At 50.7% G+C, this 16,607-nt stretch overlaps 1 protein-coding gene across 1 annotated transcript in view; it reads left to right on the top strand.

Annotated features, from left to right (window-relative positions):
- The window catches only part of LOC144248867 (uncharacterized), a 552,852-nt gene that overhangs the window by 336,290 nt on the left and 199,955 nt on the right, over window positions 1-16,607 (top strand). Inside the window, 1 exon segment of the mRNA XM_077790845.1 lies at window positions 7,990-8,632. Coding sequence (XP_077646971.1) covers window positions 7,990-8,632 — 643 coding nt within the window.

The raw sequence follows: 16,607 nt of genomic DNA, 5'->3' as shown, positions 1-16,607 counted from the left end.
TCCTGTCAAAGTGACTTTATTGCCGAGCAGGGGCAGAGGCCGTGGGGCATTTGCCGTGCGCTCTCTGCCGTGGCTGTAGCCCGCAGCCTCCTTTTTATCCTCATTTTCCCGGCCGCATCTCCCTCTGCCTTTGCCCACTGGCTGAGTTCCTTGGAAGGTTCCGACTTCCCGATGCGCCTGCTGCCTGTCCTCGTTAATGTGCACCCTCCTTTTGTAGAACAGCCGATATTCATGGCTCTGTTAAGTCTTTGTTCTTCTCCTCGAAGTTCAGGAATGTAGCGGGACTTTGAGCAGCTCTCTGGGTCAATTTGTACCATTTATTGGAACTGATGGTTTCTCCCCTTATCTACAGGTGCCCGGCCCTATCTCCAGGCAGATTCACTCCTTGACTCTGTTTTGTCCTTCCCGGGTCCTCTTTGGTTTTGGGATTATTCTCGGTGCCCTCATTCCCTGTCCTTTTGTCGCCGTTTGTGGATCAGGAGGCCTGGCTGCCACCTGCATGCCCTGGCTCAGCTGCTGGATGAGCTGCACTGCCAAGGTGTGGAGCATGGTAAAAAGATGAGAGTTGCTGCAGCACAGAAGAGGAGAAGCAGCATTCGTTTAAACCCTGGTGTGCCGGGGAGCCAGGAAAGTGTGTCCCATTCCCATCCTTTCCATGTTTGGACCAATACATAAACTGCTCTCCTATTTATTTTGTTATCTTTTTTAGCACTTTTCCTTTGTCATCTGTTTGCAAACAGCAGTTTGAGTAATTTAATTTTCCAGTAACTCCTCTTTTTTCTGCTCACAGATAATCTGATCCCATCCCCCGATGAAATGTTGTGTTTCTCATTTCAGTGGCTTGGTCGGCAGGAAGGTCAGGAGCTGGAGCTGTCTGGTTGGTTCTTATTCTGAGGACAGCTTGTAATCTAATGATGCCATTGAAATGATAAATGGGTTCTCCGTCTGATGATATGAATTGGTTTGCATTCCCAGGGGCTGGTCCATGGTGTTGTAGGATTTGTTCTGGTGGCCATGCAACTTTTCCCCATTTTTGGGTGCTCCCTCCAGCCGGGGCTGCATCAATTGACTGCTTTTTTTGAATTACATCATCAATATTTGAATTCCAGCTGATTTTTCTGAACTTGTTCTAGCAAAAACCCCAGTGCTCTGATACACCCTGTACAGCATAGACAGTGGCAGCAGATGTGGGAGTGGGCAGAGGGATGATCACCCCCTTATTTTAGGAAGTTTTCACAACATTCTCCATTTGCTGTTTCCCTTTGCAGCTTCAGCCATTTCTGTTGCAGAGTCAGAGATCCTCAGCATGGGCTCTGCCTTCAGCTGTGCAGATTCCATCTGTGCAAGCAGGCAGAGCTTGGGGTGAGGGGCAGAGGGAATCAGCCAATTCCTGCCCCAGGCAAGAAGAGCCAGGTAGTTGCCCCACTCTGCCCCCAGCAGTGTTAATTTGCATTTCTAAAGCTCCTCTCCGGGCTGCCTGTTTATGAGTTAAGGGGTCACTTTTAAATCTCTTCTAGTTTTGCAAAATACAGCCAAGAGGTGAACATCGAAGAACCCAGACCAAAATTTTGGTACCTCTAAGAGCCACGCAGAAACATACATGAGAAAATTCCAAGGCGATTCACATTTTTCTTCTTCTCCTCAGAATAAAAACTCATTCTCACATCTCTGACCCGAACATAACCGGCAATATAGATGTGGGAGTAATACAAAATATACTCTAATGCTCTAAACTTTGCATTGATACTGCATGAAAAAGAAAAACTCCACCAATATGTTTAGTGTTAGAGTCAAGGCGTTCCTTGATTCTAGCCAGGATGTGCAACAGATATCATTCTATCCCCACATAGCCCGGGTGTGCAGAGAAAATCGTTGCATGACACGTGGCTTTTACTCGATTTTCCCCAAACCTGATCCAGTCTGATCCAGTCTAAATTGATTGGTTTCATGTTCTGTAGTTTCAAGTTGTGCAGTTTTTAGTATTTGGTTTCCTATTGGACCCGGATTTATTGGTTTGTGCTGTTAATGAGGTGGGAAGTGCTGGATTTCCTTCTCAGCCTTTTGCAGACCAGGTGTCTGCAGCCCTGCCGGGGGCAGTGTCTGGGGTAGGTGTTGGTTGCTGTTTGCTGCTGGGGTTGATGTTTTGCTGCTGGTCGTTGTCTTTGTGGGTCTCTTTTGGGCCTTCCCTGTGTGTTGAGATGTTAAACTCATCTCCACTGAGTGGTGTAACATCCCTTAACAAAACCTTTAACATTTCTTTCCCTAAGGCCAAGGCAAAGCAAGCCTGAGTAGAGAAATCAAAGGTTAACAATGCTCAAGTCTATGAGCTGGTCTATTTTCCATGGATGCAGTGGCAGGCAGGGCAGTGTGTGAGTGTGAGTGAGAGCCAGAGTGGAATTGTCCCGGTGTCTCCCCAGCAGCTGTGGCAGTGCAGGCCCAGCGAGCACTGAAGCTGCAGCAGTGGCAGCAAGGGCTGGCCCCGGTGGCTGGAGCTGCCCAAGGAGGGAGGCCAGGCCGAGGATTTCAGCAGAGGAGGTGTGGGCAGGCCCAGGGCCTTGCCCCGCTGTGGAGCCCTGGCTGCTGCTGCGCTGCCTTCAGTGCAGGCTCAGGGGGGCCTCCCATCCTCCTGCTGCAGGCGGGAAGTGCAAATCTCCGGGGCTGCAGAGACCTGGAGCCCAGGCTGAGGGGTCCCCCCGTGTTCAGCTGTGCTGGCGGCTGTTTCTGGCCTCGGGGCCCCTTGGCATGGGCCACGCCACTTGGCCACCAGTGGTGCTGCTTTGCACTCCTTAGGCAGAGCCCATGTCCTGCTTGGCTATTGGCAACAGCAAAGTGCCAAGGCAGGCTCTGTGCCAGCCCAGCTTCCTGTGGGAGAGATTGCACCAGAGACAGGATTCTGGCCACAGACTGCTTTAAATGTGCATCCCTTATCTGCACCCTGCACTAGGTGGAGAATTCCCAGGGTAAGGAATTCCCGAGATCAAGTGCAAGGGAAATAATTTATTATCTGCCCTGGGTCTGGCTCTTCTTCTTGCCCAAGCCAATAGCAAAAGCCGTACCCATGGCATCCTGGTTTCTATCCCCAGCTTCCAAAGGTGTTTCTTTCTTTCCCCAATCATTCTTTGTACCCAGCCTGAGCTGTGGGGGTGCCAGGGGTTCTGGAGGTCCCACTGTATTCCTAAAGCTGCCATAACCCCCTGGAGGATCTTTCCTGGAGAATGAGTTCTGCTTGTCTGAGTCTGTTTCTTCCACAATCCCTTTTATATTAATTACTTCTTTTACAGTTACCTTAATAAGTGATCCAGTGGTTGCTGAGCAGTCAGAATTGCTTTTGCCCCCCTGTTAGGTGAGATGGTGTCACCAGAAGATATTGAAGCCTTCCTGCTCAGGGCATTTCAGTGCCAGGCTCTTACAAGCACTCACAGCTGTGCCAATTGAGCTGACCATGGGGGTAACCTGCGCTTTGTCTGATTCCCTTTGCTCAATAACAGCGTGTCTTGGAACTCTTTTCCCTTCTGCTGCCCTTGAAGAGCCATCCACAAAGACATTTTCTGCCTCAGGCCAGGCAATGTCTCCTGAGTCTCCCCCAGGCTGGGTCTGGAGCTGTGTCACTTGAATGCAGTGCTGGGTTTCTTCCCAGCCCCTCTGTGGGCTGTTCAAACAGGAGGCTGGGTTAAACCCTTCCCCTGTCCTCAGTTCTGAATCCTCCTGTGCCACTGAACAAGTTTCACACTGTAATAACCGAGCACTGCTCATCCATTGCGAGGCTCTTTTGGTGATCAAAGCTTGAACTTGATGGCAGACTGGAACAGTTGGAGATCCTGTTGTCATCAGTTTTTGGGCCTTGGTTCCCATTGAAGCTGTGGCTGCACAAATCTGCAGACAATGAGGCCACTCTGGCCACTGGGTGAAACATTTTGGCCCAAGGATTCCTTTGGCATGGCCCTGTTGAACATTCACCTGCAATTCCAATTTCTTTTCTGAGTCTGGAAGAGCCAGAGCTGAGGCATCAATATTTTTGGTTGTTCATTTTCTCAAGTTTTGCTCACATTCTCCTGTCCATACCACAGCATGAAAGCTGTCTGGGGTTAAAAAGTCCTACAATGTTCTGGCTGGAACATAGAATCCTCAATCCAGGTTGTGTATTTGTGTTTTAATTCTCAGAATTGTTGCAGCTCGTTTTGGTCTTTTCCTTATTTTAGTTTACTTCTTTACATCTGAAATTGCCTAGACTCTCTCTGGGTCAATCCTTCAGTCAAATTATGTCCCATATATTTAACCTTTCTCTTCACCATTTGTAATTTTTTTTCAAATACTCAAAATACAACTTTTAGCCAGAAAATTCAGCCATTTCAGAGGGGCTTTGTCTACCACTTGTTCTTGTCCTCCTCATTGGAGCCATCCGATTCCCTGACTGGCAGGATAGGAGTGCTGTAGGGAGACATCCCTGGCTCCAAAAGCCCTGCCTTTAGCAGGGACTCCATACCAGGCTGTGAGCCCTTCCTTCCCTCCCCTGGAACAGGGTGTTGCTTTTAGACACCACTTGTCCTGGTTGCTTCCAAGTAATTTGGAGAGGCTCCACATCAAATTTTCCATCTTTCCATGGGGCTGCCCACACCTCTGGGTTCCCTTCAGCACAGGCCTTGCCAGACATTTGACACAAAGGTACAGCAGCAATAGCCTCTGTATCACCTTTTACAATATTACAATACCACCATCAAATTCCTTCCTAGTTAATAACAATCAGAGTAGGAAGAAAAAGAAATTAGTTTATTTCAAACCTATTCTCTTCAGCTCCATTTATTCCCTTAATAATTGAAGCATTGCTTTACAATTTTCCCCCCTTAGGTGTAAGATTCAGAGTGGATGGAGAGGCCCCTGTGTCCATCAGGAGAGGCCTCCTCTCGATGTAGATGCAGCCTGAATGTTCTCCAGGGCTCCAGTGTGGTGGGTCCCCGGTGGGATGGGAGCTCAGAGAGCCCTGACAATCCATGTCCATGCAGGGGTGGACTTGCTCCTGCTGAGGGTGCTGCTGTCTGTGCTTGCAGTGTCCTTGTGGGCTGCAGCTGGAGCCCTGACTCCTTCCCAGGGGCTTGCAGGAACTCTGCCATGGCCTTTGCCTTCAGCTTGGCCTTTTGCTCATCCCTTCTTGCCTTCAGCTGCTGTGCCTTTGTGCCCAAGTGCTGCAGGGCCTTCTTGTGCCACTCCTGCAGCCCCGGTCACTGCCTGTGGGTGCTCATCCTCTGAGAGCTGCTGAGCTTTCTGCAAAACCTTTCCTTTCTGCAGGGACCCAAAGCAAATCCTGAACAGCAAATCCTGATCCTTCCATGTGCACTCTGCATTTCCCAGCTGTTCCTTTGTGTTCCCCCTTGTGCTCAGGGTCCCTGCCCAGCCCGTGTGGCAGAGCCGGTGCCTGTCCTGCCGCAGTGTCCAAAGGCGGCCCCCCCGGCGGGCAGGGCCGGCAGCTCCCCGGGGCCGGGCAGCGGCCGGGGCGTCCCGCAGCCTCCTGGGGGCCGGGGGCCACTGCCGGCCCTGCCCGGGGCTGGTGGGGTCAGGCAGCACCCGGCGCTGAGCCCCGGCTGCCCCACAGCCCCGGCCCGGCCCCGCAGCTCCCCACAGGCCCCAGCCCGTGCTCCCGGTGCCGCACCTCTGCGCCCGGTGCTGCCGCTGCCACCGCAGAGAAACCCCTGGCATCCTGACCTCCTGCTTTTCCTCTCCTGGAAACCGGGGATGGAAAGCATCTGGATCAGGTGGCAAATTCTGGAAAAGACCCTGCTGGATAACATCCCAAATATATTTCTCTTCCTCCTCTTTTTCATCCTCCTTTTTCTTACCTTATAGATTCTTCCTGCTGCTTCTTGTCTGAACCATATTGCTGCACACTCCCCTTCACCCGATCCCTTCCCAGCACACCAACGCCATCCATAGACTACTGTCCAAATCCCTTCTCCACTTCCCTTCTTGCCCCCCTGGGTGTCCATGTCCTTAATTACCTCTGGGAGAATATGCAAACTACCTCAGCATTCTCCCAAGGGACCCTTCAGAGACATTTTGGGATCATCATCCCTTTGGCCAGGACCCCTCCCTGGCTTTCCCTTTTCTCCCCTCCATGGGTGCCCTGCCATGTTCACTCCCTGAGGATCCCAGGGCACTCACTGATGAGATTTTCAGTGCTCTCTCCCTGCTGACTCTTCACAGACCGCCCTGATGTGTCACTCATCTGTCTCCTGGTCACTCCCGGGTCCCCAATCAATCCCCGGTGCCGCTGCCAGCCAAGGGAGCCGATCACCCAAAGTGGGTGAGGCACCTTCAGCTGCACTCCCTGCCCGCCGCCCCGGACGGTGGAAGGAATTCGGGATGAACCCCAGGGTTTGCAGGAAAATTGACATCACCAGAGGATTCTGTCCGCAGAGCAGACAGGAGTACTGTAAAAGTAATTTCTTTCCTAAAAATGGGAGAGGCCATGGGACATTCCCCATGGGATCTCTCCAACTGTTGGAGGACACAGCCTCCTCTTCATCCTAATTCTCCTGGCCACATCTCCCTCTGCTTTCCTCATTGGCTGAAGCACTTGAGAGGTACAGACTTCCCAATCCACCTTCTATATACCCCCTTCATATTCGCCCCACTTTTTTATTTGAAACGATATTCATGGCTCTGTTAAGTCTTGTTCTTCTGGAGGTTCATGAATTGAGCAGGACCTTGTCTGAATAGCAGTCTGTGTCATCAACTGATAACATTTTCTGAAACAGATGGCTTCTCCTGTCACTTCCTTATGTACAGGTTCCTGGCCGTATCTCCGAGCAGATTCAGAGCATCTGTTTGTAAAGACACTTTCCTGTTGTTCCTTCCATGGGGTCCCCCGTTTGTGGGACATCCCCCCTGGAGCAGGGTGTCCCCTCTGTGCTGCAGCCCCAGGGCTCGGGCAGAGCTCAGCCAATCAGAGCCCGCGGCGCTGATGACTCACCAGTTGCCAGGCAGACTCGCAGCTCCCCGCGTTCCCCACCTGGACCCACCTGCGCCCCCCCTCGGCCCCATGGCCCCGCGAGGGGAATTTGGGGAGGTGGGAGTGGGGCAGCGCCAAGGCCGGGCCCCCCCGCGCTGTCCTGGCGGGAGCGGCTGCAGTGGGGACCGAGTGCGGGCGGGAGCGGCCGAGAGCCCAGCGCTGCCCCAGCCCGACCTGCCCCAGCTCCATCCCTGCCCCTGCGCTGGGATGCTGTGGGTGTGGGGGGAAGAGGGAGCCGGCAGTGGGTGCTGGGCCTGGGGCCAGGAGGAGAAGGGAAGGAGAAGCAGGCTTGAGAAACAGAATGGTCAAACAATGAAGGTGGCATGAGAAGGGGGGAATTTGCAGGATAAGGAGGAATGGCACTAGGAAGAGGAGTTTGAGGAAGAGCAGGCACACAAGAGGAGGAGGAGAAGGAGCAGAAAGAGGAAGCAGCAGAAGGTTCCACCAGTCCTTATAGGTGCAGCTTCTCCCTCAGCCCAGGAGCGCTGCTCCCCCCACATGCAGCAGGTGACGTGGAGGGGGATCCACAATTTTCACGGGGTGAATCTTGGTGTTTCTGAGCTTTCTTGGGCTAAATGTTGGTGCTTTGGTTTTATGTGGCAGCTGAATCTTTATCTTTTGGAGGAGGTTTTTGCTGGCTTTTGATGTTTGGGGTGTTTTTGTTCTGTGTTTTGGAAGTTTACGGGATTTTTGGGCTGAATCTTGGTGTTTTGGAGGTTCTTACAGACAGAAAATTCCCAATGACTTCCTGAGATGAACTTGGGCAAGGAGGAACCTCCAGTCCAAGGTGCTCTTCTCTTGTTTTTTCCCCAAACCAGGATTTGTCATTCCCTGGGTGTGGCTGGATGGAGGAGGAGGAAAAGCCCCGGAGATGCTGCAGGAGGAGGAGCTGCAAACCCAGCCCAGGGAGCTGCAGGGAGGAAAGAGCCCCCCTGAGCCAGGAAGGCGGGCGGAGATCCAGGCGGAGCTTGGAGCTGGTGGAGAAGCCTCATGGCAGGGAGAAGCCCCACAAGTGCTTGGAATGTGGGAAGGGTTTCAGCTGGAGCTCCAGCCTCATCCAGCACCAGAGGATCCACACTGGGGAGAGGCCCTACGAGTGTGGGGAGTGTGGGAAGAGATTTCAGAGAAGCTCCCATCTCCTCAGACATGAGCGGAGTCACACAGGGGAGAGGCCCTACTGCTGCCCCGACTGTGGGAAGGGCTTCAAGCACAACTCCAGCCTCACGGTGCACCGGCGCATCCACACCGGGGAGAGGCCCTACGAGTGTGGGAAGTGTGGGAAGGGCTTCAGTCACAGGTCTAACCTGCTCGACCACCAGGTGATCCACACTGGGGAACGGCCCTATGAGTGCTTGGAATGTGGGAAGAGCTTTGGGTGGAGCTCTGCCTTGGGAATACACCAGCGCATCCACACTGGGGAGAGGCCCTACGAGTGTCCCCAGTGTGGGAAGAGGTTTCAGACCAGCTCCGATGTCCTCAAGCATGAGCGGAGTCACACCGAGGAGAGGCCGTTCCGCTGCCCCGACTGCGGGAAGGGCTTCAAGCACAACTTCCACCTCACCGTGCACCGGCGCATCCACACCGGGGAGAGGCCCTACGAGTGTGGGAAGTGTGGGAAGAGCTTCACACAGAGATCAACCTTGACCAAACACCAACGGAGGCACCACTAAGGGAAGCCCTGTGAGTGCCCCAAGTGAGGGAAGAGCTTGGAGTGAGGAAAGAGCTTGGTGCGCTGCTGCAGCTCCATCCCCCATGGGAGGATCCGGGCTGGATGATCCCCAGTGACCCACGTTGGGCAGAGCCCTGGTGTCCCCATATGGGGAATAAAACAGAGAGTAAAGCAATGGAGCTGATAAAGGGGCCCAATATCTGAGGCCTGACTGTGCAGAAACTGTGGGAGACACAGACACAGTTTAAGTCTCCCTGGGCAAGAAGAGGGGACAGTGGGGGGTGACAGGGGTGTGACAGAGGGGATGAGGGGGTGACAAAGGGACAGAAGGGACATCAGAGCCCTCCAGGGAGGGGATAAAGGGGTCACTGGGAGGACACAGGGGCCACTGCAGGAGGCCACAAGTGCCACCAGGTCCCTGACACTTCCCCTGTCCCCTCCCCAGGTGTCCCCGTATCAGCTGGAGTCACTGGTGAATGTGGTGGCCGCCCTGTGTGTGGCAGCCACCGTGACCAGGTTACAGAGGGACGAGCAGCAGCTCATGTCCCCAGAGTCCCTGCACGTGAACCTGAGGAACTTCACCTGGAGTCTCGGTGAGACGCTGGAGCAGGGCGGTGTCACCTCCCTGGGCCACCGTGGTGTCCCCTCCCTGGGCCAGGACCTGGCCCTGCTTGGGGCCACCCCAGGGGCCACCTGGGCCGATGTGAGAGCTGTGTCTGGGCCTGGCAGGAGTTGGTGGTCAGGCTCGAGGACAGCCGGGCCCTGCTGGCCTGGGATGCCACCGAGCTCCGCGACGCCTGCTGGGATGCGGCCATTGCTGCCATCCGGGCCGGGGACCTGCAGAATGTGGCCACCGGCAGGAGGACAGCTGGGAGCAGCCTGGTGGCCACAGCCCAGCAGCTGAAGGTGGCCCTGGGCAGGGAAAAGAGGGCCTCGGCAGGGCCAGCACAAGGCCCAGGTGGCTGCGGCCACCAACGAGACCATGGGAGAGGCCGTGGTGGCCAGCAGCCAAGCCATGGTGGCCACCAGAAGAGGACATTGGGCACAGGTGGCCCTGGGGCCGCTGGAGCGCTTGGTGGAAGAGTGTGAAGGAGGCAGGTGGTTCCCCGAGGAGCTGCAGCGCCGGCTCGGGGACATCGAGGCCATCCTGGAGGGGACAAAGAAGGCGTCCCCCGATGTCCCTGAGGCCTTGGTGGCCGAAGTGGCCGAGTTTGAGCAGCTGTGGGATGCCAGTGCCTGCCTGGGCAAGGATCACCTGCTGGGGACACTTGGGGACATCCACGACCTCCTCTTGAGTCCCTGTGGTGGCTCCAGCGGCCCCGGTGGCCCCAGCAGGCGCGCCCTGGCCCAGCGGTGCCAAAAAGCCGTGGAGGATCTCCCCAGGCTGCTGCAGCGATGGCACCGCTCTGATGCCATCAGGGACAGTGACATCCTGGTGGACAGCGCTGGCGTCACCAGTCCCCTCCTTGCGCGGGATTTGAGACCAATTCAGAGAATTTTCTGGGAATTTTCATGGGCATTGTCCCACATGCTGATGGGAGTTTCTGGGATGACGTTACCAGCCGCACCTGGGGACATTCTGAGAGCACTCAGAAGGCTTTTGCATTCCCCTGCTGCCTTTTGCATTTTTCTGCTTTTTCTATTGGGTTTGGCATTTCTCTATTGCCTTTTGCAGGTTACTGTTGACTCCCAGCATTTTGCTCAGGTGCTCATACTGATATTGATTATTGATAATTCCTTGCAGCTGCTCGCTGGCACAATAAAATCTCAGAGTGTGCATGGACAAGTCCAAGGCAGTGTGAGCTTTCTGCCAGGATTTGGGAATCCTTTACGAATCCAATTCTCACATCCCTGGGCCCCCCCGGTCCCGGCGCTGTTCCCGGGGGTCCCGCGGCTCTGGGGGGTCAAAGGGGAGGGGGCGGAACCCCCGTGATGGGTGGGGGGCACAAAGGGGGGTCCGGGCCCGGTGCTCGGGAGGGTCGGGGGCACTGAAGGGGTGCGGGTGCGGTTTTTGGGGGGTCCCGGTGCTCAGTGAGGGGGGGTTAGTGTTCAGCAGCGGGGGCTGTCCAGGGACCCCCCCGGCCCCCCCAAATCCCAGCCGGGTGTGAGAAACAAAGTTCACTAAGGGATTACTAAATAAAGTTTAATCAGGGATAAAAAAGGGTTTTGGGGCTGGCCAAAGAACTCGCCCTCAACTTAACCTTTCGTTCTCCGGATCCGGTTGCACTGCAGGGCCACGAACACACTCCTGAGTTTTGACGTTATTCAAACACTCCCGGGAGGTTTGGGTGTCCCAGGAACTCGTGTTTGGGTCTCACCTCTGTCTTGTCTGCAGGACATTCTGTAGATTAAGTCGATATTTTTGATTTCTTCTCATGGTTCCACCCTGTTGTTTCAGGCCCCCGATAAATTCATAAATTCTTCTGAGCTTTGTGTCACTGGTATCACCTGGTGAGGCTGGTCCGCAGATGTGGGAAACAACTGAATTGTTTTACACCTGAGTCAGTCACACAAAAGCATTTTAACATTGCATAGTCTCTATTTCAATATTTATTATTGATCTATTTAATGATTATCTATTTTTAATATTCTAAGGCCTATGACATAATATCTGTTTATTACTCTAGCAGTAAATTTATTATACACTGCACACATAAAGGGAGCGATTTTATTGTACCAGCGAGCTGCTGCAAGGAATTATGAGTAATCAATATCAAGTACCACAGCAAAATCCTCGTGCTCAATAACAACGTGCAGAAGGCAATACAGAATTTCAAAAGCTGATTATTCTATTGTCATTTATAATCCGGCTCTGCTGCAAGGCATCGAGGGGCTCATTCATCCCCTGACCCACTGCCACCCCCATCAGTGTCCCCAGAGCATCCTCAGAATGTCCCCAGGTGTCCCCAGTGACATCACCCCAGGAATTCCCATCAGCATTTGGGACAATTGCAATGAAAATTCCCAGAAAATTCCCCGAATTCGTCTCAAATCCAGTGTGGTTTGTGGAGAGGGGAGAAGTGACAGCAGCGATGTCCCTGATGATGTCACCGTCCCCGAGGACGTCACAGCAGTGACATCGCTGTCCCTGCAGCAGCCTCCAGATGTCCTCTGTGAAAAATGCATATTTTATGGTTGGCTTTTTGCAGGTATTAAATTGAATAGGATTTGTATTATGTTATTGGCCTGGTTTGTAATATAAGCTTGTATTCTATTTGCCATCTGTTGGAGGTTGGGCAGGTTTGTTATCTCTCCCAAAGACAATGGTTTGCTCCGAAGAGGTAATCGTTTGTTAATGGGCCATTGACTGGCTCACTGCAGGGCTGGTAACGTAACACCATCCCATTGTGAGATGCTCCACCCAGAGGGGGAAGCCAAGCACTCTTTTATGGTATAAAGGGGTACCTTTTGGGGGGACAGAGCAGCTCTCTCTTTGCGGGATTCAGAGAAGCAGCTCCTTCGGTGGGATTCCCAGAGAAGTGGCCCCTTCGCTGGATTCCCAGAGGAAGACCAGCCCAACTGCCACCAGATCTTCAGAGAAAACTATACCCTTCTAAAGATCGCCACTTCAGCTGCAATTCATCAGCCACTGCAAGAGGAGCAGCTGTCATTTCAACTGGACTGCTACCAACACCCCGAATCCTCAGGTTGTGGACTTTTTTCACTAGTTTTGTTTGTACCGATTGCATTTGCCTTTTTAAATTGTTATTTAGTTTCTCCTAGTAAAGAATTGTTACTCCCATTCCCATATCTTTGCCTGAGAGCCTTTTAATTTAAAAATCCTGATAATTCGGAGGGAGGGGGGTTTACCTTCTCCATTGCACAGGAGGCTTTGTCCTCCTTCACAGACTCCTGTCTTGTCAAACCAAGACAGTTACATTGATTAGTGTTATAAATTGTGACACGACAATTTGAAGTGTCTTAATTCAATAAAGCAATTTTATTTAAAACAGCAAGCAAGTAAGGCAGGCAAAGCACAGCGCTGGGCGGCTGGGGAGTCTCCTGCTCCACCAACGGCGCGCAAAAATGTTCTGTCCCAACCTTCCTTTTATCCCCCCCCTCCTCCTTGCAGACGTGACTATCCAGATGTAGTCTGAGTCTGGTCGTTGTGATAGCTTCTAAGTCTCTTCTTTTGAGATACAGCAAGCAGACCAGATACACACACACCCAGGACTTTAATCTCAACCTCCTTATCACCTTGTAAGCAAATAAGCATTTCAAAGACACACCAGTACATTCTTATGCAAACCTAGGTAAGTAAGCATACCACAGTCTTGCTTCAGTGAATAAATGATCTTCCACTTATCTCAATTCCCCCCTTTTTCTTGTTCATCTTTATTTTGTTCACTGAATCTTTGTAACTCTTGGTGACTTAGTATTAGGGTCTCATCTACATCGTGTATGGGTTCATATTTTGCCTTAATGAGCATTAAATGTGCTGCCTCTAAGCGTCCCTTTATTATTTCTATTGCCTTATTGAAGATGCATGGCCCAAAGGTCAGTCCCAATATTATCAGTATCAGAGGTCCTGCAAGGGTGGATAACAAGGTAGTTAACCAAGGAGATTGATTGAACCATGATTCATACCAACTTTGCTGTGCCTCTCTTTCCCTCTTTCTCTGCTCTAATCTTCTCCTTAATTCTGCCATGGTGTCTGTAACAACTCCAGTATGATCAGCGTATGCACAGCATTCCTCCTTCAGGGCTACACACAATCCCCCTTGTTGTAATAATAGCAAGTCTAAACCCCTTCTGTTCTGCAACACCACCTCAGATAGGGACCTTAATGATTTTACCAATCCATCGATGGCCTGCTCAATTTTACTCAGATCTTCATCTACTGAAATTCTTAATGCTTTAAATTTCTTTTGTTGATTTACTAGGGATGCCACCCCAGTTCCAGCTCCTATTCCCCCGATGGTAAGGATAGTTGCAATAGTTAAGGCAGTGAGGGGTTCCCTTTTCATTAGATGGTGTTCTGGCACAGTTTGTTGTTCATATATGTAGTCACTTGTATGGTAGGTAATTCTGGGCATAATCGTTACCTGGATGCAGTAGTCTTGGTTTGGATTAAACAGTTTCAGTGAGATGCACGGTGTGACACCCAGAGTGTTACATACCCACTTAGTGTTAGCTGCTGGCAATAGCCAGTCAGCCGGTTTCTTTCCACCTGTTTCTATTACTCCACAAAGGTATTCTCTTTGTGTTGGGATTTTTCCTATGCATCTCCCTTTCCTTGTTACCTGAGCCAAGGTAAGCCCCGGTGTTGTCTCTTTACCCTTTTTCCACAAACACTGATTCGGATTAGTTCCATTCACTCTTCTGGGCTTTGCAGTGACTCCTATGGCTTCATAAAATGGGGGTCTTAAATTATAGCACAGCCAACAGTCTTCCGTCAGTTTTGGGTTGGTTCTGTTTAGGACACCATAACTCGCTTTCATAACCTTCCAGAGTATATTACCTTCCTGGGTTTTTTCCTGTTCGTCTCCTGAAGTGTTTTCATTCTGAATTTTATTCTGGGTCTGATCCCTTTCTTTTGTTTGGTTGGCTAAAACAACCTCCTTTTCTAATAACACTGGGTTTGGCCCTACAGGTTCAGGATCAGGGGGCACAATTTCCTTCTTTATAAATATTAAGCTACCAAAATTGCCAAAATCGGCCGAATATAAACGAACGCCCCAAGTTTTTCCAATTAACCATATACTATCCTCTGGCCTTAATGCAGTAATTTGTATATTCCTGCAAATATTTTCTGGGGGTTTATGACCTGCCCAGTAGCCGGGAGGAATACAACCATCTGGCTTCCAGACCACCTTAATGTATGGATCAGGAGTGGGGGGGTCCCATGTACCAGCTATTGTTTCACAACCCCAATATGCACAGTAATATTGTCCAGGACTATTGCAATACCCTTTACCAGGATTCGAAGCAGGACACATATAAAACGATGAAACCCAATGGGAACCCCAACGAGTACCTAAGGATGCCACAGGTAACTGGAAAGTGGGAGCTCCAGCTGTAGTATTGCTCCTTATAACTCGTGAATCCTCCCATCTTCCTAAAGTCCACTTGAAAGGTTCATGAGTTGTTACTTCCGCAGTATTACAAGATATACAAAGGAAAATCACAAGCAGTAAGCAAATGGCATGTGGGGTCTGGTTTCTCACACTGCAACAATTATACCCTTGTGACTTCTTTCCCTCTATTAGCTGGTTATCACCAAAATACCCTTGAGCCCAAAAACTCTTTCTGCCTTTGTTACTCCCAGTCCCGGGGTAGTTGCGCAAATATTGCTTGCGTATTCCATCCTGAGGGCTCCTTCCTCCACAGCTGTTTACTCCTCTGCCTCGCCCGTCGACTCGGGTGCTTCGAGCCACAGGGTGTACCATCTTCTCGGCAGCAAGAGTATTCTTCAGGAGGGGATTTATGCCCTCTAGTGCCTTGCCGCATGCAATAAGAATGCCAATTCTGATCTTTTACCTCCGGTGCGGTACAACTGACCCCTTTTAGGTCTTTCCTACAAAGGCCTTCTATGATCTCTGCCACAAATGGGCTCGGCTCGTTTGTATGGTAGCAGTAATAGTCTGGGTGAATGCCCTTTGAGAAAATTTCCCACCACTCTTTAGATTCCAATCGGATTTCCCCTCTAGTCACTTTACAGGTCAGTACCCAAGCTGTAATCTCTCTTTGTACATTCCAACAGGAATTGCAAGTTCCTCGTGGAGGATACCCTCTGTTGCAATGTGACCACCACCGTTCCCCACACACCTTACAGATATAGCATACAAAAGGATAGCAATTACAATTTTGATTTTTACACTTTAACATTTGAATTACTAATTAGTCCACTATCTAAGTAATATAAGTCTGATGTGTATTCAATCTGATAAGAGTCCATTAGTTTCTCTGTAACTTCAATTTCAGGTTCCCGGGAGGACTGGTTATTTGCCACACAGTGTTGTTAACTGGTCCTTTTACTCGACTGGCATGTGTCCATCCTCTTTCTGCAGTCCGAATTGCAGTTTCTGTAGTGAGTAACACAAGATAAGGACCTTCCCATTGTGGGGTTAGTGTAGATTCTTTCCAGGATTTTATTAACCCATAGTCTCCTGGGTGCATTTTATGTATTTTTAAATCTAAAGGGGGTCTTTGCGTAATGATTCCTTTTTCCCAAAGTTCATTGCGGCGTTTCATTAAGGCAATAATATATGAGGTTATTTTATAGTCCTTCAACTGGGGGTGGTCTCGGGGTTCCTCCAAATCATATGGCATGTGGGGTCCCCTATCAGAATCTATTGTTTCTACTATCCCATATCTAGGGATTATTTCTTCTAATAATATTCTGACCACTGTCTGAGCAGTAGTCCGAGTAGTGGGGTAAGCTTCTACAAAATGGGTGAGATGATCTACTATTACTAACAAATATTTATATCTACCCACTTTAGGCAATTCAGTGAAGTCTATTTGTATTTTGGCAAAAGGCCTGTGAGCTAATTCCCTTCCTCCCATGGGCCTTTCCCTAAGATGTTTTCTGTTTACTTTTTGACAGATCAGACAATCTCCCACTACTCTTTTAGCCAAATCATAGATTCCAATACTCATATATTTAGTGGCAAATTGATCTACTAATGCTTGAGTTCCCCAATGAGTCTGGTCATGCAATCTTTGCAAAATTTCTGAGGCCTTGCTTTTAGGTAAAACAGTTCTCCCATCTGGGAGCTTCCATTGCCCTTCAGACCCCTCCTCAATTCCCATCTTTTGTAATTTTTCCTTTTCTTGAGTGGTAAAACTATATATTTGCCATTTTTCTTTGGGGGAGTCCACAGATACAGTGTCGCTCTGCCCCATGTCCCCCAGAGTTCGTAGGGCTGCTTTCTTAGCTTCTTGGTCAGCTAAATTATTTCCCCTGTTTCTAAAGTCCAATCCTCTCTGGTG

Source organism: Lonchura striata, unplaced genomic scaffold (genome assembly GCF_046129695.1).
Source record: "Lonchura striata isolate bLonStr1 unplaced genomic scaffold, bLonStr1.mat Scaffold_99, whole genome shotgun sequence".
NCBI lineage: Eukaryota > Metazoa > Chordata > Aves > Passeriformes > Estrildidae > Lonchura > Lonchura striata.
The sequence above is the reverse complement of the archived record's forward strand: the minus strand, read 5'-3'. Positions and strand labels throughout refer to the sequence as shown.